A 24,117-nucleotide genomic window follows, 5' to 3' on the forward strand; every position below is an offset into this window, starting at 1 on the left:
AAAATAATTTTAACTGAAAAGATTAGTTAAAATATGTGGAGTTCCATTTTTGCTTAGTGGACTTTTCAAACAAGCGATTATACTCGAGGAATCCCCGGTAAACCACAATGGGAGGGAGCAGCAGTAAGACCAGCGGCATTGACGTGAGCCGGATTATGAAGTCCTCCTCAGGTTTAATTCAGCCCTTCTCTCTGGCCTCCACCTCCTCATCTCTTACACAACAGTGATCATAATATCTCCCTAAGGTTGTTGTGCCAGTTACTGGAGATAATCATAATATGGCAGTATTTAGCCCAGCGCCTGAACTTACTGGATTCACAGATCAAAATACATGTTAAGTGGACAGTTATTTTTAATGATCTTATATACTGAGTGAACTTTCTTGTCAAATTATTTTAAAAGCAGGGTCCCCAGATCCCATCACTTTTTAGACAATAGATATGGTTTATTTTCTTCCTCAACTTCCCATTTCTAATCACAAGAGACAGGCTCAGCTATATTTTGTTTATAAATCAAATATGTTTAAACATGGTGATTTATTATTGTTTTTCCTCTCTGTATTATCAAGGTTTTTTTCATAGGGATATGAAACCAGAAAACTTGCTTTGCATGGGTCCAGAACTTGTGAAAATTGCTGATTTTGGACTTGCGAGAGAATTAAGGTCACAGCCACCATACACCGATTATGTATCTACCAGATGGTGAGTAGTTTCGTGCAGCTCTCCAGAGGTATATATCTGTGTTGAAGTCTTCCCATGATGGACTGTTACATATCCTTCTGGAGGTTCCGTATCCAGCATTTAAAACAAAGTATGGAATTGAATTTTGTATTCTTTGGAGAAAGAGAATGATTGGTCATAACTATACTGATTAATGATATAAGAGAAGGAAAAAGGATTTCATTCATTCATTCAACAAATATTTATTGAACACCTACTTTGTGCTGGATCCTATCTTAGGCTCTAGGGATGAACTAAACAGAAAAAAAATTCTCTGCTTCATGCTGCTTACATGACAACCAATACACAATAAACAAGTTAAAAATATCATGTCACTGGGGCTGGCCCCATGGCCGAGTGGTTAAGTTTGCGCGCTCCGCTGCAGGCGGCCCAGTGTTTCGTTAGTTCGAATCCTGGGCGCGGACATGGCACTGCTTGTCAGACCACGCTGAGGCAGCGTCCCACATGCCACAACTAGAAGAACCCACAACGAAGAATACACAACTATGTACCGGGGGGCTTTGGGGATAAAAAGGAAAAAATAAAATCTTAAAAAAAAAAAAAAAAATCATGTCACCAACAGAAAGACATACACATGTTCATCAAAAGACAAGTAATAGTCCCAAACTGCAGACTACCCAAATGTCCATCCCCAGTGGCATCATATATTCACCCAGTGGAATGCTTTACAGAAATGGAATGAAAGGTCTACAACTACCTGCACAATCTGGATGAATCTCACATATGTTCAGAGCAAGAGACCAAGCAGAAAAAGAGCACAAATTGTATGATTCTAGTTATATAAAGTGCAGAAATAACTAATGTATGCTGGTAAGTCAGGATGGATGGCGGTTACATGGTGGGGGGTGGGTGCAGGGTAGGTGGGGACTGGAAGAGTGCAGGAGAGGACCTTCTGGAATTCTGATTACACACAGTTTCTTGATCTGGGTCCATGGGTGTGTTCTGTTTGTGAAAATTCATCAAGCTGTACTCTTATGATAGGTACATTTTTCTGTATGTACATTATACTCCAATAAAAACAAGTTAAGAATATGTATATCAGATGGTGACACATTATTATTGAGAAAAATAGAATATGGAAAGGGACAGGGAGTTGGGGGAGAGAGAGGAAGGTTTATGGGATGGCCAGATTTCATAGGTCATTGTGAGGGCTGTGGTGGCTTTTTAACCTGAGTGAACTGGGGAGCGCCTGGAGGGTTTTGAGAAGAGCTGTGATGTCACCTGACATGTTTTAAAAGTATCACTCCGGCTGCTGTATTGAAAATAGCTTTAGGGGCCGGCTCCGTGGCCTAGTGGTTAAGTTCGCGTGCTCCGCTGCGGCGGCCCAGGATTCGGATCCTGGGTGCGGACATGGCACCGCTCGTCAGGCCACGTTGAGGTGGCGTCCCACATCCCACAACTAGAAGGACCTGCAACTAAGATGTACAACTATGTACCGGGGGGTTTGGGAAATAAAGCAGAAAAAAAAAGAAAATAGCTTTAGAGGAGCAAGGGCAGGGCAGGGAGACCAGCTGGCAGGCTGTTACAATAATTCGGGCAGGAAGTGGTGGTGACTGGAATCTGTTGGCCGTGGAGGTGGTGAGAGGTGTAGGATGCTCGGTATGTTTTTAAAGTAGAGCGAACTTGATTTCCTGATGAATCAGATGTGGGGTATAAGATAAAGGAGCCAGACTCTAAGGTTTTTCCTGAGCAACCAGAAGGATGGAGCTGGCACTAATTGAGCTGGGGCTGCTGTGGAGCTCTGGGAGGAAGGCACAGTTCCGTTTGAGGGTGAGATAACCAAGGGGATTCGTTCAAGTCAGTGGCTGTGTCTGTGATCTGGAGTGCAGGGGAAAGGGCTGAGCTGAAGGCATACATTTAAGGAGACCTCAGTGTCAAAAATCACAAGATTGGATGAGGTCCTTAAGGGAGCGAGTGTAGTTGGAAAAGAGAAGAGGTCTGAGGACTGAGCCTAGACAGAGGGACCATATGTCCTACTTTGCCCAGGACAGCCTCAGCTGATGCCTGTTATCAACAGTTTCATTAAAATGAGCCCGGATGGGTCTGATAGACCAACACTTTGTGCCTCCTGCTTCCTCCGAGGTCTTATCTGGTAATGTGAGAGACGCATGAACAGTGAACCAAGTTTGCACTTTAAAACGTGGCTAATTCGGAGATTTCCCATCTCTTTATCTGACCCTTTCCTGGAGCGATGTAACAAAATGCACTTAGGCAGGAGTGGTTGTCAGCTAACTCGTTTGTCCTGGGTGCTGATGGAGTAGTATTTGATACGGCTTCCCCTGCCAGGCACATACATCCCAGCCACTTGTACAACATCCTTTGCCATAACCTTTGAGATGCCATTGGTGGGGTCATGGGAAACAGAAAGTTACAGGTTAGGTGTACAGGAAATATGTGTGGGAGACAAACACTCAGGAGTGTACCTGTGGGGCATATAGAAAGTAGTGATCTGAGTGTTCTTTTTTACAGTGATTATTACATAGTGTAAAATCTACAACTATTTTGCTGTTTGGTGGTATGGTTTGAATTGTGTCCCTAAAAAGATACATTGAAGTCCTAGCCCTTGGGGCCTGTGAATGTGACCTTTTTTGGAAATAGAATCTTTGCAGATGTAGTCAAATTAGGATGAGGTCTTTAGGGTGGGCCCTAATCCATTATGACTAGCGTCCTTATAAGAAAAGAGACACACAAGGGGTAGTCATGTGAAGAGACAGAGAGAAAGACATGTGATGATGGAAACAGAGATTGGAATGATGCATCTATAAGCCAAAGAATGCCAAGGATTTCTGGCAACACCAGAAGCTAAGACAAAAATGCACAGAACAGATTTTTCCCCTAGAGCCTTCAGAGAGAGCGTGGCCCTACTGACCCCTTGCTCTCAGACCTCCAGCCTCCAAAACTGTGAGAGATTGCGTTTCTGTTGGGTTAAACCATCCAGTTTATGGGACTTTGTTACAGCAGCCCTTGGAAACTCATACATTTGGTAATGCTTTTTTAAAAAATTATTTTGCAATGAACTCTTTTATCAGCAATGACCTCCAAAAAACAGAAGTGCATATTTAGAGAAAAATTCAGTATTTTTCTGTTTCTCAAGAGAAGTTGCTGATGAATTTACATAAAATGTTCATTGGTATTGGCCGTCCACCACAGGGGCCATAGTCACAGACCTGGTGAAAACCAGAACACACTCATCTGCCGAAGCAGCAGCAGCATCTGTTTCAAAAGTTGACAGCTATCTTAAGAAGTCTATGCCAAAGGCAGCTGTTAGCAAGTGCAGCTTCACAAGATGAGTTTACACATTACCATGTGAGGCACTGCTTTTCATTTAGATGAGATGAATATTCTAACTTAATTTCACTCTTTTTTAATTCCAAGTTTTCTTAAGCAAGTATGAAAAGTTAAAGCAATTGGCTGTGAATTTATAGGCTTCTTTAGCAGAGAAAGAACTTCACAATTAAATGATGCCACTTTTAAATGAGAGTCATCAAACTCTTCAAAGAGAAAAATCATTTACCTTATTTCTAATCATGGTTTGATTTTTTTCATCACAATTCATAGAAACAAAGTAAAGCTTTTGAAAGTTCCTTCTGTGTAGGTGAAATGTCTAACATTGCCACAAATGCTACTGTAATTCCAGTTAAAAAGTTCAACATTTAAGATAAAATTATTGTTTTTGCGGTGATAATACAAATGCAGATTTCAGTGGGGCACAGCATCATAAATCACCGTTTTTTGATGCTTTCCTGACTAAATTAAGAAAACTAGAAAGCAGAAATGTATTTGGATTGGTTAAGATGTATATCTATTTTGTAACTGCATCAAAATAAGCAGTTAATTTGTATTCTTATCAATCAAAATACAAGTTGTAGTTGTCAGACTTTACAAATTACACATATAGACATACAGAAAGCAACTGGAATACAACATTTTTATGATGACAAAAATCGATGATATCAGTTTGATGACATCATCAAAAATTGATGCTGTTGACTGCAAAAAATACTTCGGTGTGGCAGTGTGTGGTTCTCTCTTTGCTGTCTGTCATTGGAATTTTAGAATGGTTTGAGCCTCTGAAGAACTACTTTGTAAATCAATTTAAGTGATTTACAGTGGTATCTAGCTTCTTTGTAAAAAAGTCCTTTATATTGTGGCTGCATTTTGATCCGAATCACTTGGAAATCTTCAATCAGGATTTTCAATAAATGCAGTGGCCAAAAAGCCAAAGCTTTCAAAGCTCATAGCTAATTGTAATTATTGAAAACAAAGTTTGCAAACAGGAAGACAATGATATTTATCCCCACAAAAGCAGGAACCGCACAAATTACACGATAAGAGCTGAAACAGTGTACTAATTTTACTTTTTAAAGGTATAATTAGATTTGGAAAGTCTCCTCTTGCAGGAAGAATCTTTTGAGGGAGCTTCTGTTTTCAATTGGGTAAATTTAGATTTGACGCTGAAATTGAGAAGACTTGTTTTCAGCATCTAAATTTGGCAAAACATTCAAAACAACCTTGTCTCATAAAAATATTTGTCAAAACAGATAACAAGTGTTGACAAGGATGTGGAGAAACTGGAACCCTCATACATTGCTAGTGGGCATGTAAAATGGTCCAAAATAATCTGGCAGTTCCTTGATGGTTAAACATATAGTTACCCTGTGATCCAGCAATTCCACACCTACGTATATATCCATGGGATATTAAAACACGTGTCTACACAAAAACTTGTACATGAATATTCATAACAGCATTATTTACAATAGCCAAAAAGTGGAAACGACCCAAATGTCCATCAAGTGACGAATGGATAAACAGAATGTGTAGATCCATACAATGGAATATTATTCAGCAATAAAAAGAATAAATACTGATACATACTACAGCATGGATGAACCTTAAAGACATGCTAAGTGAAAGAAGCCAGTCACAAAGGACCAGATAGTATATGGTTCCCTTGATATGAAATGTCCAAACAGGCAAATCTATAGAGACAGAAAGTCGATTAGTGCTGGGGGCATAGGGATGTTGGAGAGGTGTGGGTTTCTTTTTGGGGTAATGAAAATGTTCTAAAATTGTGATGATGGGTGCCAACTCTGTGAATATACTTAAAGCCATTGAATCATACTTTTAAATGGATGAACTGTATATGATGTGCATTATATCTCAATAAAGCTGTCGAAGAAAGGTACTATGAATGGAAGCAAAAAGATAATACCTTGAAACTTTTGAGCTGAAATATTTACACATTTCAATGTGAAAAAAAGAGAATTGAGAATATCCTCTACCAGGTACCTTTGCTCTTCTAAAGAGAGTACTTTTCTCAATTAAAAATACTGTCTATTGAGGGAATCAGCACTTTCAAACTGATAAGCAAAAAGAAGGGAAAAAATATATACTATTCAGGAATAATCTCTGTTAATCTTTTGTTTTCTGTTGTAAATATGGATATAATCTGTAAATATGGATATAACGCTTTGTAACATTATACAGCGGTTCCCATTCAGAATAAATCTGCTTCCATTCAGAGTCCCCTCCTTTTTCTTAATACATCATATAGCATTTATTTGCATATCTGTTCATTTGAGTTCCTATCTTAGGCTACTTGGACATTTCATTTATACAGTCATGTGTCACTTAATGATGGGGATATGTTCTGAGAAATGCTTCCTTATGTGATTTTCTCGTTGTGCAAACATCATAGAATATACTGAAGGGGACCAAAATTTGCCACCCCACAATGTGCCTCTTTAACATGAGGATTATTTTAGGCTGATTATTTTTAAGGAACAAAAGACTCAGAAAATTTTTCTTGTTACCTCCCCCTTAACTGCCTAAAAGAATTCAGATTAAAAAACCTGTCTCAGGAAGTGAGCGATCATCTTAGCATCACGTGAATTAATGGTAGACAGGAAGGAACCTAGAAAAGCCTGTTTGTTGGGCTCCCCTCTGTTCTTCTGTTTCTGTGTGGCCAAACACTTGTTTTCCACAACGTTTGCTCCTTTCCACCTACCCGTGAATTGCCTTCCTTCTCTTTGAAGTCCTTGACTCTTCCCAGCCCCTACATTTTCTTTTGTTTTTAGCTGAGGATGGTATTTAAGGTGAGGGCTTCGGCCATTTTGGTGAGTTTTCATGGGTTTCTCTCATGTGTACAAGTTATTAAACTTTTGTCCTATTAATCTATCTCATGTCAATTGAATTCTTAGGCCAGCCAGAAGAACCTAGAAGGGGAGAGGAAAATTTCTTCCTCCCCTACAGTACTTACACAAACCTAGATGGTATAGTCTACTACACACCTAGGCTATATGGTACTAATCTTATGGGACCACCATCTTATATGCAGTTTGTCATTGACCAAAATATGGTTATGCAGCACATGACTTTGTTTCCAGCCCCACTAATTGTTTGTGGTCCGGGAAGATGTCTTATGTCCAGTTTAAACCCAGAACATTGTGCAAAATGCCTGATGCACAGAAGGCACTTAATACCTGTTCTTTGACTGAAATTCATGACCAAACAGAATAGAATTCTACTGCCACTCTATCTTGGAAACTACAATCAAAATTGCCTGTTTTGGTTTTCATTTTCATAGGTACCGTGCTCCTGAAGTTTTATTAAGATCTTCAGTTTATAGCTCTCCCATTGATGTGTGGGCTGTTGGGAGTATAATGGCTGAACTGTATACATTAAGACCACTTTTCCCAGGGACAAGTGAGGTTGATGAAATCTTTAAGATTTGCCAAGTTTTAGGGACTCCCAAAAAAGTAAGTACTCTTGTCTTACGTTGTTATAACTTTTGATTATTTATGACTTTTGCCTAGCTATCTGATATTTTCATTTTCAAGTAGGCGTATGATTTAATGGTTAATTTTCTTATATTCCTTCATTTTTTTAATTGGGGTGGGATGAGGATTACAAGAAGTCAGAATCCCACCAGATGGAAGGAAAAAGGTGCTTGCCTTTCTTTAAGAAGCTAAGGAAAAATACTGTATTTTTATATCGTATATCGTATTTACGTTTGGGTTGATGACCAGCTGCTGACTGCATAGACATCCTTGCTTAGACTTTTCCTGCTTGCCCTGTGAATGTCCTTTGGCATTAACTCATTAACCGCAGGTGTCCTGGACCTTATTTTCTCTTAACCTTTTCTTGTTTCCTTTTATATACCTTTGCCATGGATATACGACTTCTTGAACTGAGTACTTTTCAATTAACTATTGCATTCAGCTAGACCTCACTTTCTGAGGTATACTTGATAATTTAACTATATATAATTATATCCTAATTAAATTAGTATGTGCCTTATAGTTAACATTAGACAAGTAAACATAACTATTAAAGCTTTAACATAATAGTCATTTCCAAGCTACGTGTGGTTTTTAAATTGCATGCAATGTATAACATATAATGGGGATCTTTGTAATAATCAGCCTCTTTCTAAGATGCTTGTCCTTATTTGTTCAGAGTCACCTGGGTATCATCATCAACATCAAGATCCAAATACTAGACAAGACTTTAATATTTCTAACTTTATAAAAATGCTTTCTCGTTTTTCCCTAACCCTCAGTTCAATGTTTTCTATACTGTTTGTAGCGCTGAATTGTATACGTGGTCTGGTATTTCATTCTCACATTTATTTATATGAATCAACATTAAAATTCTCACACAAGTGGTTTTTATATTATTACTATGTTTTTCAATTGATTACTAAAAACAATTTTCATTTTGCTCTCCACCCTACCCCTCAACTTACATCTCCCTCAAACAGAGTGACTGGCCAGAAGGCTACCAGCTTGCATCCTCGATGAACTTCCGCTTTCCCCAGTGTGTTCCTATAAACTTAAAAACTCTTATTCCCAATGCCAGTAGTGAAGCTATTCAGCTTATGACTGAAATGTTGAATTGGGACCCAAAGAAACGCCCAACAGCAAGCCAGGTAAAATGAATCTCCTCAGTATACTTTTTTTAAATTTTGAGATTTTACAGTATCAGGGATATTTTCATTTACAATGACAAGTATATTCTCAACCAGGTTTTACCACGAGAATTAAGCTCTAAAGCCCTAAGGCATCCAGTGTATGTAATGAATTAATTCTAGGCATGTAAGATCCTTGGGAGAATTGCAAAAATAGCAATCCAGTGATTTTCTATGTTTTGTGTTTCAAATGAGCAACCCTATGAAGGTGAAGCTGAAAGGAATACATCTCTAATGATAAAAATTCAGGCAATGTGACAGGCTAGTTAGGAACAAACTTGTCCTGGGTGGTAAAAATGCATCTCTTCAATTATACAATATGGTAGACCTTCTGAAGCTTTCCTTATGGTTTGGGATGATTCTTGTTCACTCTCGGGCTCCCGCAAGAGGGCAGCATGTGGTACCCATGCTTGGCTCCTTTGTGACCACACCTTACAATGTGTCTCGAGTCTCATGGTCTTTAAAACACAAGGGTTTTAAATTAAAACCATGGGCTTAAATTAAAAAGGGCTTAATTGAAAAAGTCATAATAAGCTTTAGTGTATTGTTATTATTTAAATATAAATTCAGTGTTAAAATTACCAAAAAATTATTTGACTTTTTAAAAATTTACCTTGAGAGGGGCTGGCCCGGTGGCATAGTGGTTAAGGTAAGAAACAGATGAGTATAAAAGTAATAGAAGAAACCACACAGGAAAATTCAGAAGATTTGATCAAATAAAAATTAATTTTTTTCCTGTATGAAAATCTTAAAATTGAGAAACAAACAGTGGGAATTATTTTTAACAAATGTGACAGCTATTTTCTAATGTTTCTAAACAATTATTACGTTTGTAATAAAAATATAACACAAGTCTTTAAAATTTACCTAAAAAAGAAAAGTGGTCATGAGACATGAAAAAAGAAATCACATAAAAATTACTAAAAATGTTTTTTAAATGTTCAACCCTGTTCACTATCATAAAATGCAAGTAAAAATAGTTTAAAGGCTACTTCTCTAACTAATGGAAGGCAATTTTGCAATGTATATAAAGAAGCTTAAAAGCAATCAGAAAGTTGGATAAACATATATGCCCAGGGGCCAGCGTGGTGGCTTAGTGGTTAGTTTCTCGCACTCTGCTTTGGCGGCCTGGGGTTCACAGGTTCTGATCCCAGGCATGGACCTACACACCACTGTGACAGCATCCCACATACAAAATAGAGGAAGATTGGCACAGGTGTTAGCTCAGCAACAATCTTCCTCAAGAAAAAAAAAGGATACATGCCCAAAGATATTCAAAGCTAATTAAAAACTGTGCTTTGGAAGTATAAACCTAAATGATTCCAAGGAGACATTTAAGTATACATCCTTAATATGGACTGTTTTGCTGCCATTCAAAATGTAATTTTTAAAAATAAACCATTTCAGAGATTTCTCAAGCTCAAATGCTAAATTTAAAAATAGGCTATAACATTATACCTATACCATGATTTTACTAAAAATATATACACATGTTATAGGACTAGAAAGAAATACTGAAAAGGAAAACATCAAAATGTGCGCAGTTGGTGTAGGCATTAGAGATAATTTAATTTCTTCCTGAGAACTTTCTATACCTTCTTTATCCTCTGCAGTGATCAAATATTCCCTTAATAAACAGGAAAAAAGTTATTTTTTAAGATTCTCCTTGAAGGATGGTGGCTGGTATCTTAAAGGGGAAAAGTTGTTGCAGATGAAGCTTTGAAATTACAAAACACATTCAAAAATCTGCTAGCTCCAAAATATGCATTATTAGGATTATTGACATACTGACTAATCAACGTGACAATTCAGAATTTAACTGCCTTCTTTGCATCAGGTACTGATGTATTTAAATCATCTATACTGTTCAAGTTCCTCTTAGCAATATTTATGTAATTAGCACATACTTCAGTTGTGGTAGAGGACTTTTTAGAGTAAAAACTCTTTCCACCTCTGCCAAAATTTAGCTTGCTGCCCTTACCCTCTTTTTTTCCCCACTTTTTAGTGGAAGCGGGAGACCCTAGTTAGGGGGAGGTTAAGCTGAAGGATACAGGGACAATGTACAGAGCTTCCTCTGTCCCTCTAGAAACTGCCCTGACACAGCTGAGAAGAAGTTAACTGGCTCAGGGCTCTGCTCACATGGGTGGCCATTGGTTCAGAGCAGGTGGTGCAGGGGAACAGGGCTTGGCTGTCTTAAGGAGCCTCCCTTCTCCACCTCCCTGCAAAAAACAGCAGAACTGGGAACTTCCCTCCTCCATCCAGGCATACGATCCTGAGAAGGGGGTCAGTATCCACAGCTGAGCTGCACAGAGGGCTTCAGACATTCTCTAGACCAGGTTTCATTAACCTCGGCACTATTGATATTTTTGACCAGATAATTCTTTGTTGTGGGGGGCTGTCTTGTGCATTGCAAGAAGTTTAGCAGTATTTCTAGCAGCATGCCTAGATGCCAGTAGCACCCCCCATCCCCCAAGTTGTCATAATAAATAATGTCTCCAGACATTGTTAAATGTCTCCCGAGGGGCAAAATCACCCCCAGTTGAGAACCACTGCTCCAGACTATGTCACCCAGACAATCATCAGGGGCCCCTCCCATGCAACAGCAGCCATTGGATGACCAATCTAGTTACAACTCAAACAGTGATCATTTTTATAAGTATTTTTATATTGTCTTCCCATAAGTATCATCTTCTCTTTGCTGGTATACTGATCCAATAAGCTTTAACACATGTGTTTGCAAGCTCCTTTCTTAGAATTGTTTATGCTAGTAGGTATGTAGTGATACTACGCTGAGAGTAGCCCTGAATTTCACATAATGTTGTAGTTAATTATTTTAAATAGACTACGTAGAAGGGTTTCCTAATTCATTTCTTAATGCCTTTCATGGACTCTAAACCATTATCAGTATCTAGCATTTCAGTTTGAATTAATCACATCAAATTTAGCCAATGTTTATAAACTAGATTTTGTTTTCATATAAAATCTTTAAATAAACAGAGCAGTTGCTTTGCCTGGATGTTAAAATTACAGGCAAGTTTTACATTCTTCCTACTAACTTGTACTTTCTGATTTTTTTGAATTAAATTTATTTCTCAAATCATTTTTTGGGGGGCCGGCCCCATGGCTGAGTGGTTAAGTCCGTGCACTCTGCTTCGGCGGCCCAGGGTTTGGATCCTGGGCACAGACATGGCACCGCTTATTAGGCCATGTTGAGGCAGCGTCCCACATGCCACAACTAGAAGGACCCACAAATAAAATATACAACTATGTACTGGGGGGATTTGGGAAGAAAAAAAAAGCAGGGGAAAAAAAAGAGAAGATTGCCAACAGTTGTTAGCTCAGGTGTCAATCTTTAAAAAAAAACATTTTTTTCTGGTTATGTTTTCAGAGTCACACATAGGGGGAAAACTGCATGCTTTCTAAATCTTTGCAGCTTATCTAGGCTAGTGATATAGGCCCTGCCCAGTGCCTGACTGTAGTCCATGTACAATAAATTTAGGTGAAATCATTTTCCATTTGTTATTTCCATGCTTTCATAGGCATTGAAACACCCATATTTTCAAGTTGGTCAGGTATTAGGCCCTTCCTCGCATCATCTGGAATCGAAACAGGCTTTAAATAAGCAGGTGCAACCACTAGAGTCGAAGCCATCCTTAGCTGATCTGGAACCTAAGCCTCTGCCAGACATAAGTGACCAGACTGTCGGACAATCCCAGCCGAAAAACAGCCACCAGCCGCTGCAGCCCATCCAGCCGCCACAGAACGTGAGCGTCCCGCAGGCGCCAAAGCCACAGAGTCAGCAGAAACAGCCACAAACACTGTTTCCAAGTATCATCAAAAACCCGCCAGCCGTAAGTAGCCACAGTCACCCGTCAGAGCAAATAGTTCAATTGTTCAACTAGGATTTCATTTCTAGGCATGTCTAAAGGTGTTGGGAAGATATGGAAGATTATTCTTTGCTAAAGCCCCTGCTTCCTCTGGCAGGAGCTTGGCATGAGATAAATTACAATTCTAATACCATTTATAAATAGAAAAACTTTTACAATGCGAGTAATAAACTTTGCGTGCCACAGACTTTCTTTAACAGTTTCTTAGATGCAAAGGAATTCAAAGAAAGAATTGAAAAGAATCCAGTACTTAGAAGAAAACTGATCCTAAATCTTAAGGATTTTAACAGTGATTTTACACTGGTTTTAAATGCTAACAAACAGGAACAGAATGGGTTTTTTAAGTGTCACGAATAGTATAAAACTTCCTCTTCCCACTTTCTTTGTTCAGTTCAGGGACCTCGTCAAGCGCCGTATTATTTTAGCGTCTCCTCAAGATGTGTCCTCCCAAATGTATGTGCACTATGGGCATTTTAGGACTGAAAGAAACCTTAAAGGACACTGTGTCTAGTTCCTTAACCAATCCTGCCGCCTTGATATCAGTTAGCCCTGCCCGCAGTGGCACTAATCACATTCAAACATATATTAATTCGTTGTTTCTTATGTGTATTGTTTATCATCTGGTTCTTCCTACTGGAATGTAAGCTCCATGAGGTCAGGAATATTTGTCTGTTTTGTTTATCAATGCAAACCCAGAACCCAGAACAGTGTCTGGAACATAGTAAATTCTCAATAAATATCTGTTGAATGAATGAAAAATGGTGCCCTATATGATCTCCCACTTTTTTTCCCTTAGTTCTCAAAAGCTTTCCCTTTAATAAGTGGTTTTAGAATATTTTCTCTCATCTTATACCAAACATATTAATGTGGAGCTTGCAAAAATCCACTTTTTATTTTATAAAAATTATTTATATTTGCCTCTTTCCAGTCTCCTCGGACATACAAGACTGCTTGATATTACTGACATCGTTCAGCGGCATACACCATCAGCGCCCTAAATACAATTCAACTGAAATAAAAGTCCTGAACTCAGCTCAGTATATAATGTTTGATTAACTTGTCTCATCTAAAACTTTAGATCTTTTTTTCTCCTTAGTCTGGAGCTCATTCTCCCTGACCAAGAAAGCAACAGTATAATAGAAGTTGGCAATTACCACTTTTTGTCATCATCCATCACTATGATGCCATCAGCTGCTAGCAATAGCATACCCATTCTTTAAGCATCTTCTTGCTCCAAACATAGCTGTATTTGCTAGCCTTGCTTCCAGTTTTCCCTAATTTTTCAAGTGCCTTTTGGATTTTTCGGTTTACATGCCCAGAAACCACCCCACGTAAACTTGTATAAAACCATCTCATTGTCTGCCCCAAGCCAGGTCTTCCTTATTCTTTATTTCTGTTGATAGAGCCACCATTCTGAGACAATCAGGCTCAAACTTTTAAAGTCATCCCTGCCGTTCTTTCTCCGTGTCTGTTAGGATTACATTCAGTGACTTATCACAGAAACCTGACCACTGTGGCTTAAATAATAGGGATTGTTTTTCTCACCTAACAAGAAGTCAGATGGTGGGCAAGCCAGGGCTGGTGCAGCTTGTAAAAGGAACCAGATTGCCTGTCTTCCTGTCCCACCACCCTTAGCAGGCAGGTTTCATTCCTATGGCCACAAGATGGCAGCTGTTCCTTTGGGGTTGCACCTGCATTCTAGAAGGGGCAAGACGGACAGACAACTGGCACATACCAGCAGAGTCTAAAAATAGCTCTCCTGGAAGCCCCTCCCAATAGACTTACACTGACAGCTCCCTGGTTAGACTGGGTCACATGGCTACAAAGAGCTGCAAGGGAGGCTGGGATTTCAGGTACTTTAACTGGGCATATTGCTGCACGGAACAAAATCTGTTAGTAAGGAAGAAGGGGAGAGGCTACTGAGTGGGCACCTAGCAATGTCTGCCACGCTCTCTTTTGACATCTCTTCAGATAGACACAAAGTCCAGGCCTTTTATTCCTTGTTAACAGCAAATGTATTCTTTCCTGAGCATTCCAACCACTATGAATCTGTTGCCCTTGTCACTGCCCGAGACTATAACTGCGAAGGCCTCCTATCTGTAGAGCCTGACCTTTCTAGAATGCTGCCCTTAGCTCATCACTTTTTCGCTCAGAAACATCCAGTGTTCTCCATTGCCCATAGGGTAGCTGCAGCTCCTTAGGCAGACATTGAAGGCCCTTTATGCCCTAGCATCAGTCTGTCTTTGCAACCCCATCCTCCACTACTTCTGGCACAAACCATCTGCTTTGATAAATTTAGTCTACCCTTTCTTCCTAGAATATACTCTAGCACTTTCATGTTAAAAAGCCATACTTATACATTTCCTCTTCCAAACTCTAGAATAATAATAATAACAATACTACCTAACATTTAGTAACTCTTATTATGTGCTGGGCCCCATCCTAAGGACTTTCAATGTATTTTACTATTAAATTTAGAAACACACAGTTAAATAAATACTCTTTAGATAAATACTGAATATCCCCATTTCAGGAGGAGGAAACTAAGGCTTTGAGAAATTAAATCACTTGCCCAAAGAGACAGTGTCACACATGGCAGTTTTCTAAATTACACATCAGTGAAGAGTCAGTTGTGATCCTAAGTGTTCATCTCCCCCAACCCAAGTTCACAGAGCTCTCTCCCGCTGCACTCCTATCGTATTTTTAGCATGTGCCCGCTAATTTTGTTAATACTATTAAATGTGTATATATGTTGGGGCTGGCCCCATGGCCGAGTGGTTAAGTTCACCCGCTCCACTGCAGGCAGCCCAGTGTTTCGTCAGTTGGAATCCTGGGCGCAGACATGGCACTGCTCATCAAACCACGCTGAGGCGGCGTCCCACAGGCCACAACTAGAAGGACCCACAATGAAGAATATACAACTATGTACCGGGGGGGCTTTAGGGAGGAAAAGGAAAAAAACAAAATCTTTAAATGTGTATTCATGTTATCTTCTTAACTATATGGAAGGCTCCGTAAGAATGGAGACTCTTGGTATCAAATATAATAGCTTGTGCCTTAAAGGCATTCAGCAGATGATTAAAGATGGTGATGACTGGTTTTCCACCACAGAAGGCAAATGGCGCACTGGGTCATAAAAGTGGTCGGAGGCGCTGGGGTCAGACCGTGTTCAAGTCTGGAGAAGGTTGGGAAGAGTTTGAGGACTGTGACTTTGGAGCCTCCCATTCCAAGAAGCCAAGCATGGGTGTTTTCAAAGAAAAGAGGAAAAAAGATTCTCCATTTCGGTGAGATTTCACATTCCTCGGGAAAATATATTTTTATCATGCATCAACTGTATTTTACTCATTAAATATCAATGAATGTAGATATTAAAAGACAATAAGTAACTTAATATTGTGTTCTTGCAAAAAACCCAAATCTCTATGCATACCTCTGAAAAGGTAAGAATCTTTCTCACAGGAGTGATGCTCAGTGCTAATGGCTGAGTGTTGCATGTGTGTGGACGAAGGGTTCTTGTTAAATTTTTAGTGTGCCCTGTTGAATTATGATTACCACTATTCTCATTCGAAATTCACATGCCTATTTGTAGAAAGCAAAGCACAAAAGTGATGGTTTCCTCTGATGGTGTTCAGATTCAATTGTTTGCCTGCTATTTAAACTTTTTTTGATAGTCTCCTGAACTTTTTCTGGAAGTTTACTATCGCTAGCAGTATCTTTTCTTTTTATAAGTTGAATCATCATTAGTGCATTATTCAACTTTGAAGTGAGGATGAGTGAATATTTTGTGAACATTTTGAAAAAGTATTTTCAGGTTTTTTTCCTCTTTGGAACAGAAGATGAATAGGGAGAAAACATGTGGCCTGAGTGAGGGAAATGTGTCTAATAGCTCTTGGACACTGTATGGTGCAGAAGTCTTCACCTTGGGGTACACACACTTCTCAAGGTCCATGAAGACTCTCTAAGGGGTACACGTGCTTGGATAATTCTTAGTCAATCAATTTCCAGATCCTCAAGTTCCACAGTACTCTGCCCTTTAGGCAGAGTTCAAGTATGAACTTGAGAACAAACCTGATTAATCCCCCTCCCACTTCAGGCTAGAAAGTCACAGCTCTCAGCCATTTCAAATCTTGCATGGCATGAAGGTGTAACACTCTTTGAGGTGTTAAACAAATGCAGAAATCAGAAGACTGGCACCTTCAACTCAAAGGCTTTCTGTTCTTCCTTGTCCTATACATATTTCTCTTAAGGAGAAAACCCTGCATTAGAACTAGGATATTTTAGCCTGTATTGGAAGGCATGGAGATTCAGAACCACTGAGGCACCTCAGCCTAGAGATACTTATTCTTTTAAATGTACTAGAATGTTCTATAAAACCATCTGATTTTTCAAAAACTATGGATATAATTGTACATGATTCTTTGGAGATTCAGAATGTTTTATAGAATAAGGTAGTTACAGCTTACTTTATCAAGTCATACATGAAATACTCCAATTACAGTCAATCCTCATGATATTTCATCTTATAAAATATTTAGTTTTCTATCTGCTATTAACAAGAAACAAGAAGTAGAATTATTTAATTTATGATGAAAACTGATAGGTCTCAACTTAAATATGTACAGAGAGCTACATAGTTGTGTTTTTTTAAAAACAACTCTTTGCATCTGGGAGCAAGAGTTTGAAGACCATTGGTGTAATATGTTGAGTATGTTGAGTATTCCAGCTGAACTTTACCATATGTTTTTAGGTGGGTAGAAGAGGTTTGAATCAAAACCTATAGTTAAGATCAAATTTGTAGTCTATATATTTGGTTCTGGCAGGGGAACCATTGGTAAACCTCCTTGACATCAATTATTCCTTTTCTCTTGAAATTTCTTTAGAAAGATTGTATGGCAATGAATTTTTAATGTATGTATTTCTTCTATTTTTCTTTTTTGGTATCATTAAATGGCCTTATACAATATAGACACATAATAATTATTATTAATATTCTACCACTTATTAAGCACCTACCTAAATTTTATTTGTAATCTTCACACTCTGGTAAAAGTAGCTGCAGAATAGGCCACTGAGACTCAGCTTGACTAAATAGGTTGCCCAAGGTCAGAGGAGGCTTAATTGAAATCCAGCGCTCTCGCTTCCACATGACACTACCTCTTAAACAAGAGGAGCTCAGATACTTGGTGAACTGAATGGACTCTGCTCTTCTCTGCTCAGTTTCTCAGGCAGCCTGGGCTTCCCCATAAAGAATACAAAGTGCCAAATAATAAAGTGTAAAACTTTTACTTAACATTGTCTTTTTTTAATTGAACAAAAGCTGGATTTATACTTACTTTTATACTTGTATTCATACTCAGTAGTCATTTACTAAACACCTAGTTGGTATTAAGCAAAGGTACAAACATGATATAGTCTGTCTTGAACCCATCAACTGTCCAGCAGCATGAAGATGACTTCAAGTGCCTATAACACAGGACAGAGCATGTATGAAGCACCACTAACAAAGGAGCTGCCAGGAGCTCTATGAATTTTGTCTGTGGGCAGGCCACTTTGAGGAGGACAAGAAATTCCTTTTAGAGTGACAAGTTTTGAAAATGGGTAGAATTTTCCACAATTGGTATAACTACAATGGGCTGAGGGGAAGGGAAAGAAACCAGAAATGAGTGGGGCTGTTTCTAATGAAGGGGACCTACCCCCAAAGCGGGTTGGGGTAGCCAGCAGTTCAAAGGGCCACCCAAGTCAGTGTGTCTCCACGGGGCTCCCGAACAGCCTTCCTGGTTATCCATTGCTTTAGTAGGCAGGCAAAGAAGCTATGATCGTCTTCCCTTTCAACTTGCCATCTTCCATGTTATAAACCCACAACTGTGGCAGTTGTAGGAAAGATAAAAACATACGCAGGCAATTTGCTGCTCAGTTGTAAAGCTGTCTGTCACATAATGTCTAAATTAGAAATGATGCTATACACTGCCTAATATCTACGGGGGGGAGGGGGAAGCTGTCATTTAGTGTTCCTATCAGCCAAAGGACTCTGATGGAAACCAGTGAAGGGAAGTTACCTTGACGGATTTGAAAAGATGTGCAGAGAGTAAGTGAGAACACAGTAGTGTCATCTTCTCAAGCTTCACATGGTAACACTACCTTATCTTGACTTTCAAGTCTTCCAGAGTCACTCCCCTCAGGCTCCACCCACTCACCAGAGGAAAACAAGAGCGTACCTGCTGCTATCTCCCTAAAATCTGATTCTGAATTGTCAACTGCTTCAACAGCTAAACAGTACTACCTGAAACAATCAAGGTACCTTCCAGGTAAGTTGAGAAAATAAAATGTTTACTGCTAACTAGAATAGAGATAGCCAGGCTCAAGTGTCTTGGAATCTTTGCAGAAGCGGCACCAGTGAAATAAAAAGGATGATCACAGTGCTCTTTGCTGGATCAGCCTAGTCAGTACTTGTCACCAAGTGCTTTTCTGAACCTCCTGCCTCTGTGAAGTCTGCAGCCCAAAATCACGATGAAGAACATGCTTCAAAGAATACCACCTTCCCCAGCCAAAGCTATGCCTTTAGTAAATGCTAAATTTTATTAAAACAAGTCTGCACCCCCAGTACAACTTTTTATAAAATGTAGAACTTTATACTGTTTCCTAAATGATCTGATTTATGTTTTTGAAAGATCATTCTGGCTTCTGGGTACAGCATGCTAGGGGCTCGAGAGGGACAAGGAGACTGGTCAAGAGGCTATTGCATATGTCCAGATGGAGAGGGGAAAGGCTTGTTCCAGAGTGGTGAAAGTGGAGATGGAAGTGGGTGAAATCTAGATGTTTCTGCTAGTGGAGCTGATAAGACTGCCGCTAGATTAGCATGGGTGATGATAAAGACAGAAGGAATTAGCTTCAGCTTCTGGGTTTTTGACTTGGCAACCGAGTGGATGGTGGTGACTTTAATTAAGAAAAGAAAGATTAGGAGAGGACAGGAGTGTGGAAGCAGAGAACGAGGAGTTGAGGTTGGGATGCCTGTGAGACATCTGAGTTGATCTATCTAATGGACAATTGGATATATGAATCTGGAACTTACAAGAAAGATCCAGAGAGATGGTGGGGAGTTTATGTCGTGCCTGCAAGTAGCATTTTCTCCTCAAAATCCACTTTAAAAAGAAAAGTTTAAAATTCAATTTAGTCTAAAAGGGGATCAATTTTTAAGTCACTCTGTATCTATACAGATACATCTCTAGCCCAACAAGAGGAGGAAATTTTCTCTTTTGTGCTTTTGTGGGCATGGTCATTTACAGCTTTCTGCACGTAGGAAGCAGGCCACTGTGTTCATCTGAGGAAGATTTGCTTTTCACATCTGACTCCCCAGAAATAAGCCATAGTCTTCATTTCCCGAGGAGGGGCAAGGAAGACAAGAGAAAAGGTTGAGACTGGATTGTTAGCAAGAGATTGATGCATCACATATTTTTCCATATACCATTTAGGCAACCGTATAAATTTCAGTTCTAGGAATCCAATAGGGATCCACTCCTGTTGCCAGTAACTGAGGAGAGAACAAAATGAAACTGAGGAAAGGGCTTAGAAATGGATGAGACAGACAACAGAAGACACAGTGGGTGTAGAGGTCTAACCACAGATGTTGACTAAGTTGAAATAAACTTATGGAGCACAAATCAAGGCTTTAGAACTGCACTTCTCTGCTGATTAGAAAGGAGGACGACACTATCCTATCTCAGAGAAGTTGAAGAGATTGGCACGAAGTATCAAGGGCAGGGCTAAAACTATAACCCTGGGTATTTGGAGATCTAAGTGGGTTAAATGTTTGTTTTGTTTAAAGCCTTCATAGAGGAAGTGAGTCAGCTGGTCCTTAATGGATGAGCAGCACTTCTCCATGAAGAAGGGGGAAAACATTCTAGGACACATGGGTAGCGTGAGCATTCATTCATTGATTCTGTTGATTCATTCATTTCTTTATTCATTCACTCAGTGATCTATATTACCTAATATGTGCCAAGTACTTACTGTTCTAGGCCGTGATATATATATATAGCATTGAACCAGACAGACGAGGTACCTGCTATCCAGAAGCTTACATTCTCGTGGCGAGAAAAAAAAGAAAATTGGCAGGTAGTGATAAGTGCTATTGTGAAAACAGGGAGAGGAACTAGAGTATGACTGCTTGGGGGTGGGGGCCTCCTTGACTGCCTAACATTTGAGCTGATACCAGAAAGATGAGAAGGAGGCAGTCATGTGAAGAGCTGAGAAAAGATGTTTCAGGCAGAGGTGGGAAAGCCACTGGCTTATTTGAGAAATAGAACAAAAGGCTGCATATTTGGAGTTTAATGGGCTCCGAGGAGAGTGGTGTGTGGTGAGGTGGGGAAAGCCAGCAGCGTTCCGATGATACAGCACCTTGAGGGCAAGGAAGGCACTGGGTTTTATTCTGGGTCCAGTGGAGGCCTTGGGGAGGACTTCAGGGGGTGAGTGACATGTGACTTACGTGTTAAAAAGACTGTATCAAGAAGAGATTACATGAAGGCAAGACTAGGCTGGTTGGGAAGCTACTGCAGTCCTCCAGGGAAAAGATAATGTTGATTTAGAGGGAGATGGGCTCTTGATATATTTTGGAAATGGACTTGCTGATGGATGTTGGTGGAAAAGAAGGGAAAAGTGAGTTTGGGGCTTGACTCCTGGGTGGATGGTGGTGCCGTGTTCTGAGATGGGGAAGACTTGGGAAGAGGATTGGGTGGAGACGAGGCAGTTGGTCCTGTTTGGGGGCTGTTACATTTGAGATGCTTATGAAAGATTCCAGTGTGGAGAAGCCAAGCAGGCAGTCAGAGGGAAGAACCAGGAAAGCTGAGGAGGGACCTGGGCCAAGATAACAGATTTGAGAGTCCCCAGCTGACTCTCAGATAGTATTCAAATCCATGGATTGAATAGGATCACCTACGGAGAGATTGTGAGGGAAGAGTAGCAGGGGTAGAGGAGGAGGAGCTAAGGGGAGAGGAAGCAGCCAGACAGATGAGGAGGAAACCAGGAGAGGTGCTTTCCAGAGACTGAGAAGGGAGAGTTTACCTGAAAGAGTTGTTTGCTGCTGAGCAGTTGGATAAGAGAGGACAGAAATGTCTGATTAAATTCAACAGTGGAGCAGTCTCTGATGACCCTGATGAGCGGTTTTAGCCTGGAACGGTGAGGGAGGCCTAGGTTGGAGTGCGTTGGAAGGTGATGAGAAGTGAGAAATTGGCGACCGAAAATGTAGACAACTCTTTGGAGGCATTTTGCTGTGAAGGGAGCTTAGGAATCGAGCCATACTGGAATGGGGTTCAGGGGGCACCTCAACAGTGGGGAGACTCTGGGACTTTGGAGCAGGTTTGCGTGTGGATGGGAATGACTGCTTACAGAGGGCGGGATTGATCATGCAGGAGAGGAGGGCAATTGATGAGGGATTGAAGTCCTTCGCAAGGTGAGGAGAGTTGGAATTAAGTCCGTAAGAGATGGGGTGCACTTTTGAAAGGAGCAAAGATACTAGAGTTATAATCTCTATCTAGATACCTAGATAGTAGGTTTGTAAATGTTAGTGTTGAAACCATGAGGGAGTTCTATCTGACTGCAAAGGCAGGTATGTAAGAAAGTTTCCAAAACACAGATTCATGGGGGACACTCTTCCCTGTTTAAGACAAAAAAGAAAGAGAAACCAATACATTTCATTGACTGAAATGTAGCAAACCAGTATTTTCTCTTACTTACAGAAGTGAGCCCTCTGGTGGTGGAAAAGGCCACTGGAAATTTTTGTCAGGATAAATGGATCCAAAGCACCCCATTTTCATAGTTCTGATCCCTAATATGGTTTTCAGGAACATATTTCTGGGTATTTGAGACACATATGATCATTTCCTTTTTAACCAGAAAGATCTAACGAATTCTGCAAATCACTTTGGATTAGTGCATGGCTGTAATGGAGACTTAAGAAATAGATTCAAAATTAGAAAGAATGGTTTGAAATCTAAACTTGAGCCTTCATGTTACTCTATTGGCACTTGTTGTCTTGAAGATGACCCCTTTAGAGCTGGGTGAGATTTGAAACTAGAACTGAGCTCAGTTCAGTCACTTGGACAAACATTTATTGAGCACCTATCATGAGCCAGTGAATGCAGAGGACAGAAAACCAAATAAGAAGTGATCCTTGACATTTGTGATCCAAAGTTATTCTTATGATGGAAGACCTTTAGGAATAAAGTAAGGATAATATCTTTGGGGGCCCTCTTTTATACCATAAAACCAAGCATAAAAGGTCTTATTAAGCATCGACCTTTAGGATCGTGGGAGCTCTAGAAATGTACCATATAATTTCAGGGCAGCATGACATTATACTACAAGGATTGGCAGATCTGTGACACTGGCCTTCAGGGAGACAGACACAAGAGTCACAGTTGTTGACCTGCTACTGCCCAGCTGTATACTGGAGCAAGACTTTGAGATTCTGTTTTCTGTTACTTACAATGGAACTGCAGTCATCTGTCAGCTAACTCTGTAAGCCTTAGGTACTTAATTATTGCAAGGTAGTTGCAAACAGAGTATGCAATGAGCGCTAACGACCTCTCAGTGGTGCCCTCTGGTCTCCCTCCCTGCTCCCAGAACCACGGGAGCATGAACTGATGCACCAGGCTGGCAGGAAGAGCGGCTCTTTCCACAGCACCTTTGAAACCTGATCTGTGGATCCTTCTCGAGTCCAATTTATCACTACTGTCCTGCCTTCCATCTGTATATTCAATGCTTGTGTCATTTCTATACATGCCTGTCCTACTGCATTTTAAATTTCTTAACATGACTCACAAATTCCTATGTGATCTGACCCCTAGCCCCCTCTCCAGCCTCATTGTGTACCATGCCTTGTTCTTGCTCCATCCATGCTGAATGTCTTGGAGTTCCTTCCCGTCTCAGGAATGCTTCCGGCACTGTTGCATCTCCCAGGAATGCACCTCCCCACCCCCTATTGAGTCCTAATCATGAGTCACATTGTAGCTTAAAATTGCATTTTTTAAAGAAAGACTGGCTTAGTTGCTTCTGTCATTTACTCCCTTGGCACCAAATTCTTCTAAAGAAATTGCACACGGCTAACTACTTACCTAATTATTTATAATCACTAAAGTCTCTCTTATCATTAGAGTGGACTATAAAGCCAAAAGGGTAGAAACTGGTCTGTTTTGTTCACCGCTTTTTCTCCAGTGCCACACACACTGCCTGGCATGTGGGCAGGTGCTCAACAAATCTTTGCTTACTGACGTTTTAATCTCCTTTGAGGCAAGGAATGAAAGTATATTAATTTCTGTTTCTATCTAACACAGTGTTTGGTATATGGAAAGTGTCCAATAAAAGCTTGTAAACTAATATGTAAATGATTTAAAATTCTAGATTGTGTCTATTTCCAAGAAAATTAGAATCTTTAAAAAGACAAAGAATTAAAGCAATTACCTTCAACAGTGTATGTAATTACTTAAAAAAAACACTAGGGGGCCGGCCCCGTGGCCTAGTGGTT

At 39.9% G+C, this 24,117-nt stretch overlaps 1 protein-coding gene across 9 annotated transcripts in view; it reads left to right on the plus strand.

Moving 5' to 3' along the window:
* Positions 1-24,117, plus strand: part of MAK (male germ cell associated kinase) — a 64,896-nt gene that overhangs the window by 29,545 nt on the left and 11,234 nt on the right. For all 9 annotated transcript variants that reach the window (XM_046641312.1, XM_046641316.1, XM_046641319.1 and 6 more), the window contains 6 exons: positions 569-701; positions 7,330-7,501; positions 8,506-8,673; positions 12,252-12,563; positions 15,711-15,883; positions 18,756-18,904. In XM_046641312.1, coding sequence (XP_046497268.1) covers positions 569-701; positions 7,330-7,501; positions 8,506-8,673; positions 12,252-12,563; positions 15,711-15,883; positions 18,756-18,904 — 1,107 coding nt within the window. The remainder of the gene's footprint in view (positions 1-568; positions 702-7,329; positions 7,502-8,505; positions 8,674-12,251; positions 12,564-15,710; positions 15,884-18,755; positions 18,905-24,117) is intronic.

Source organism: Equus quagga, chromosome 15 (genome assembly GCF_021613505.1).
Source record: "Equus quagga isolate Etosha38 chromosome 15, UCLA_HA_Equagga_1.0, whole genome shotgun sequence".
NCBI classification, from domain to species: Eukaryota; Metazoa; Chordata; class Mammalia; order Perissodactyla; family Equidae; genus Equus; species Equus quagga.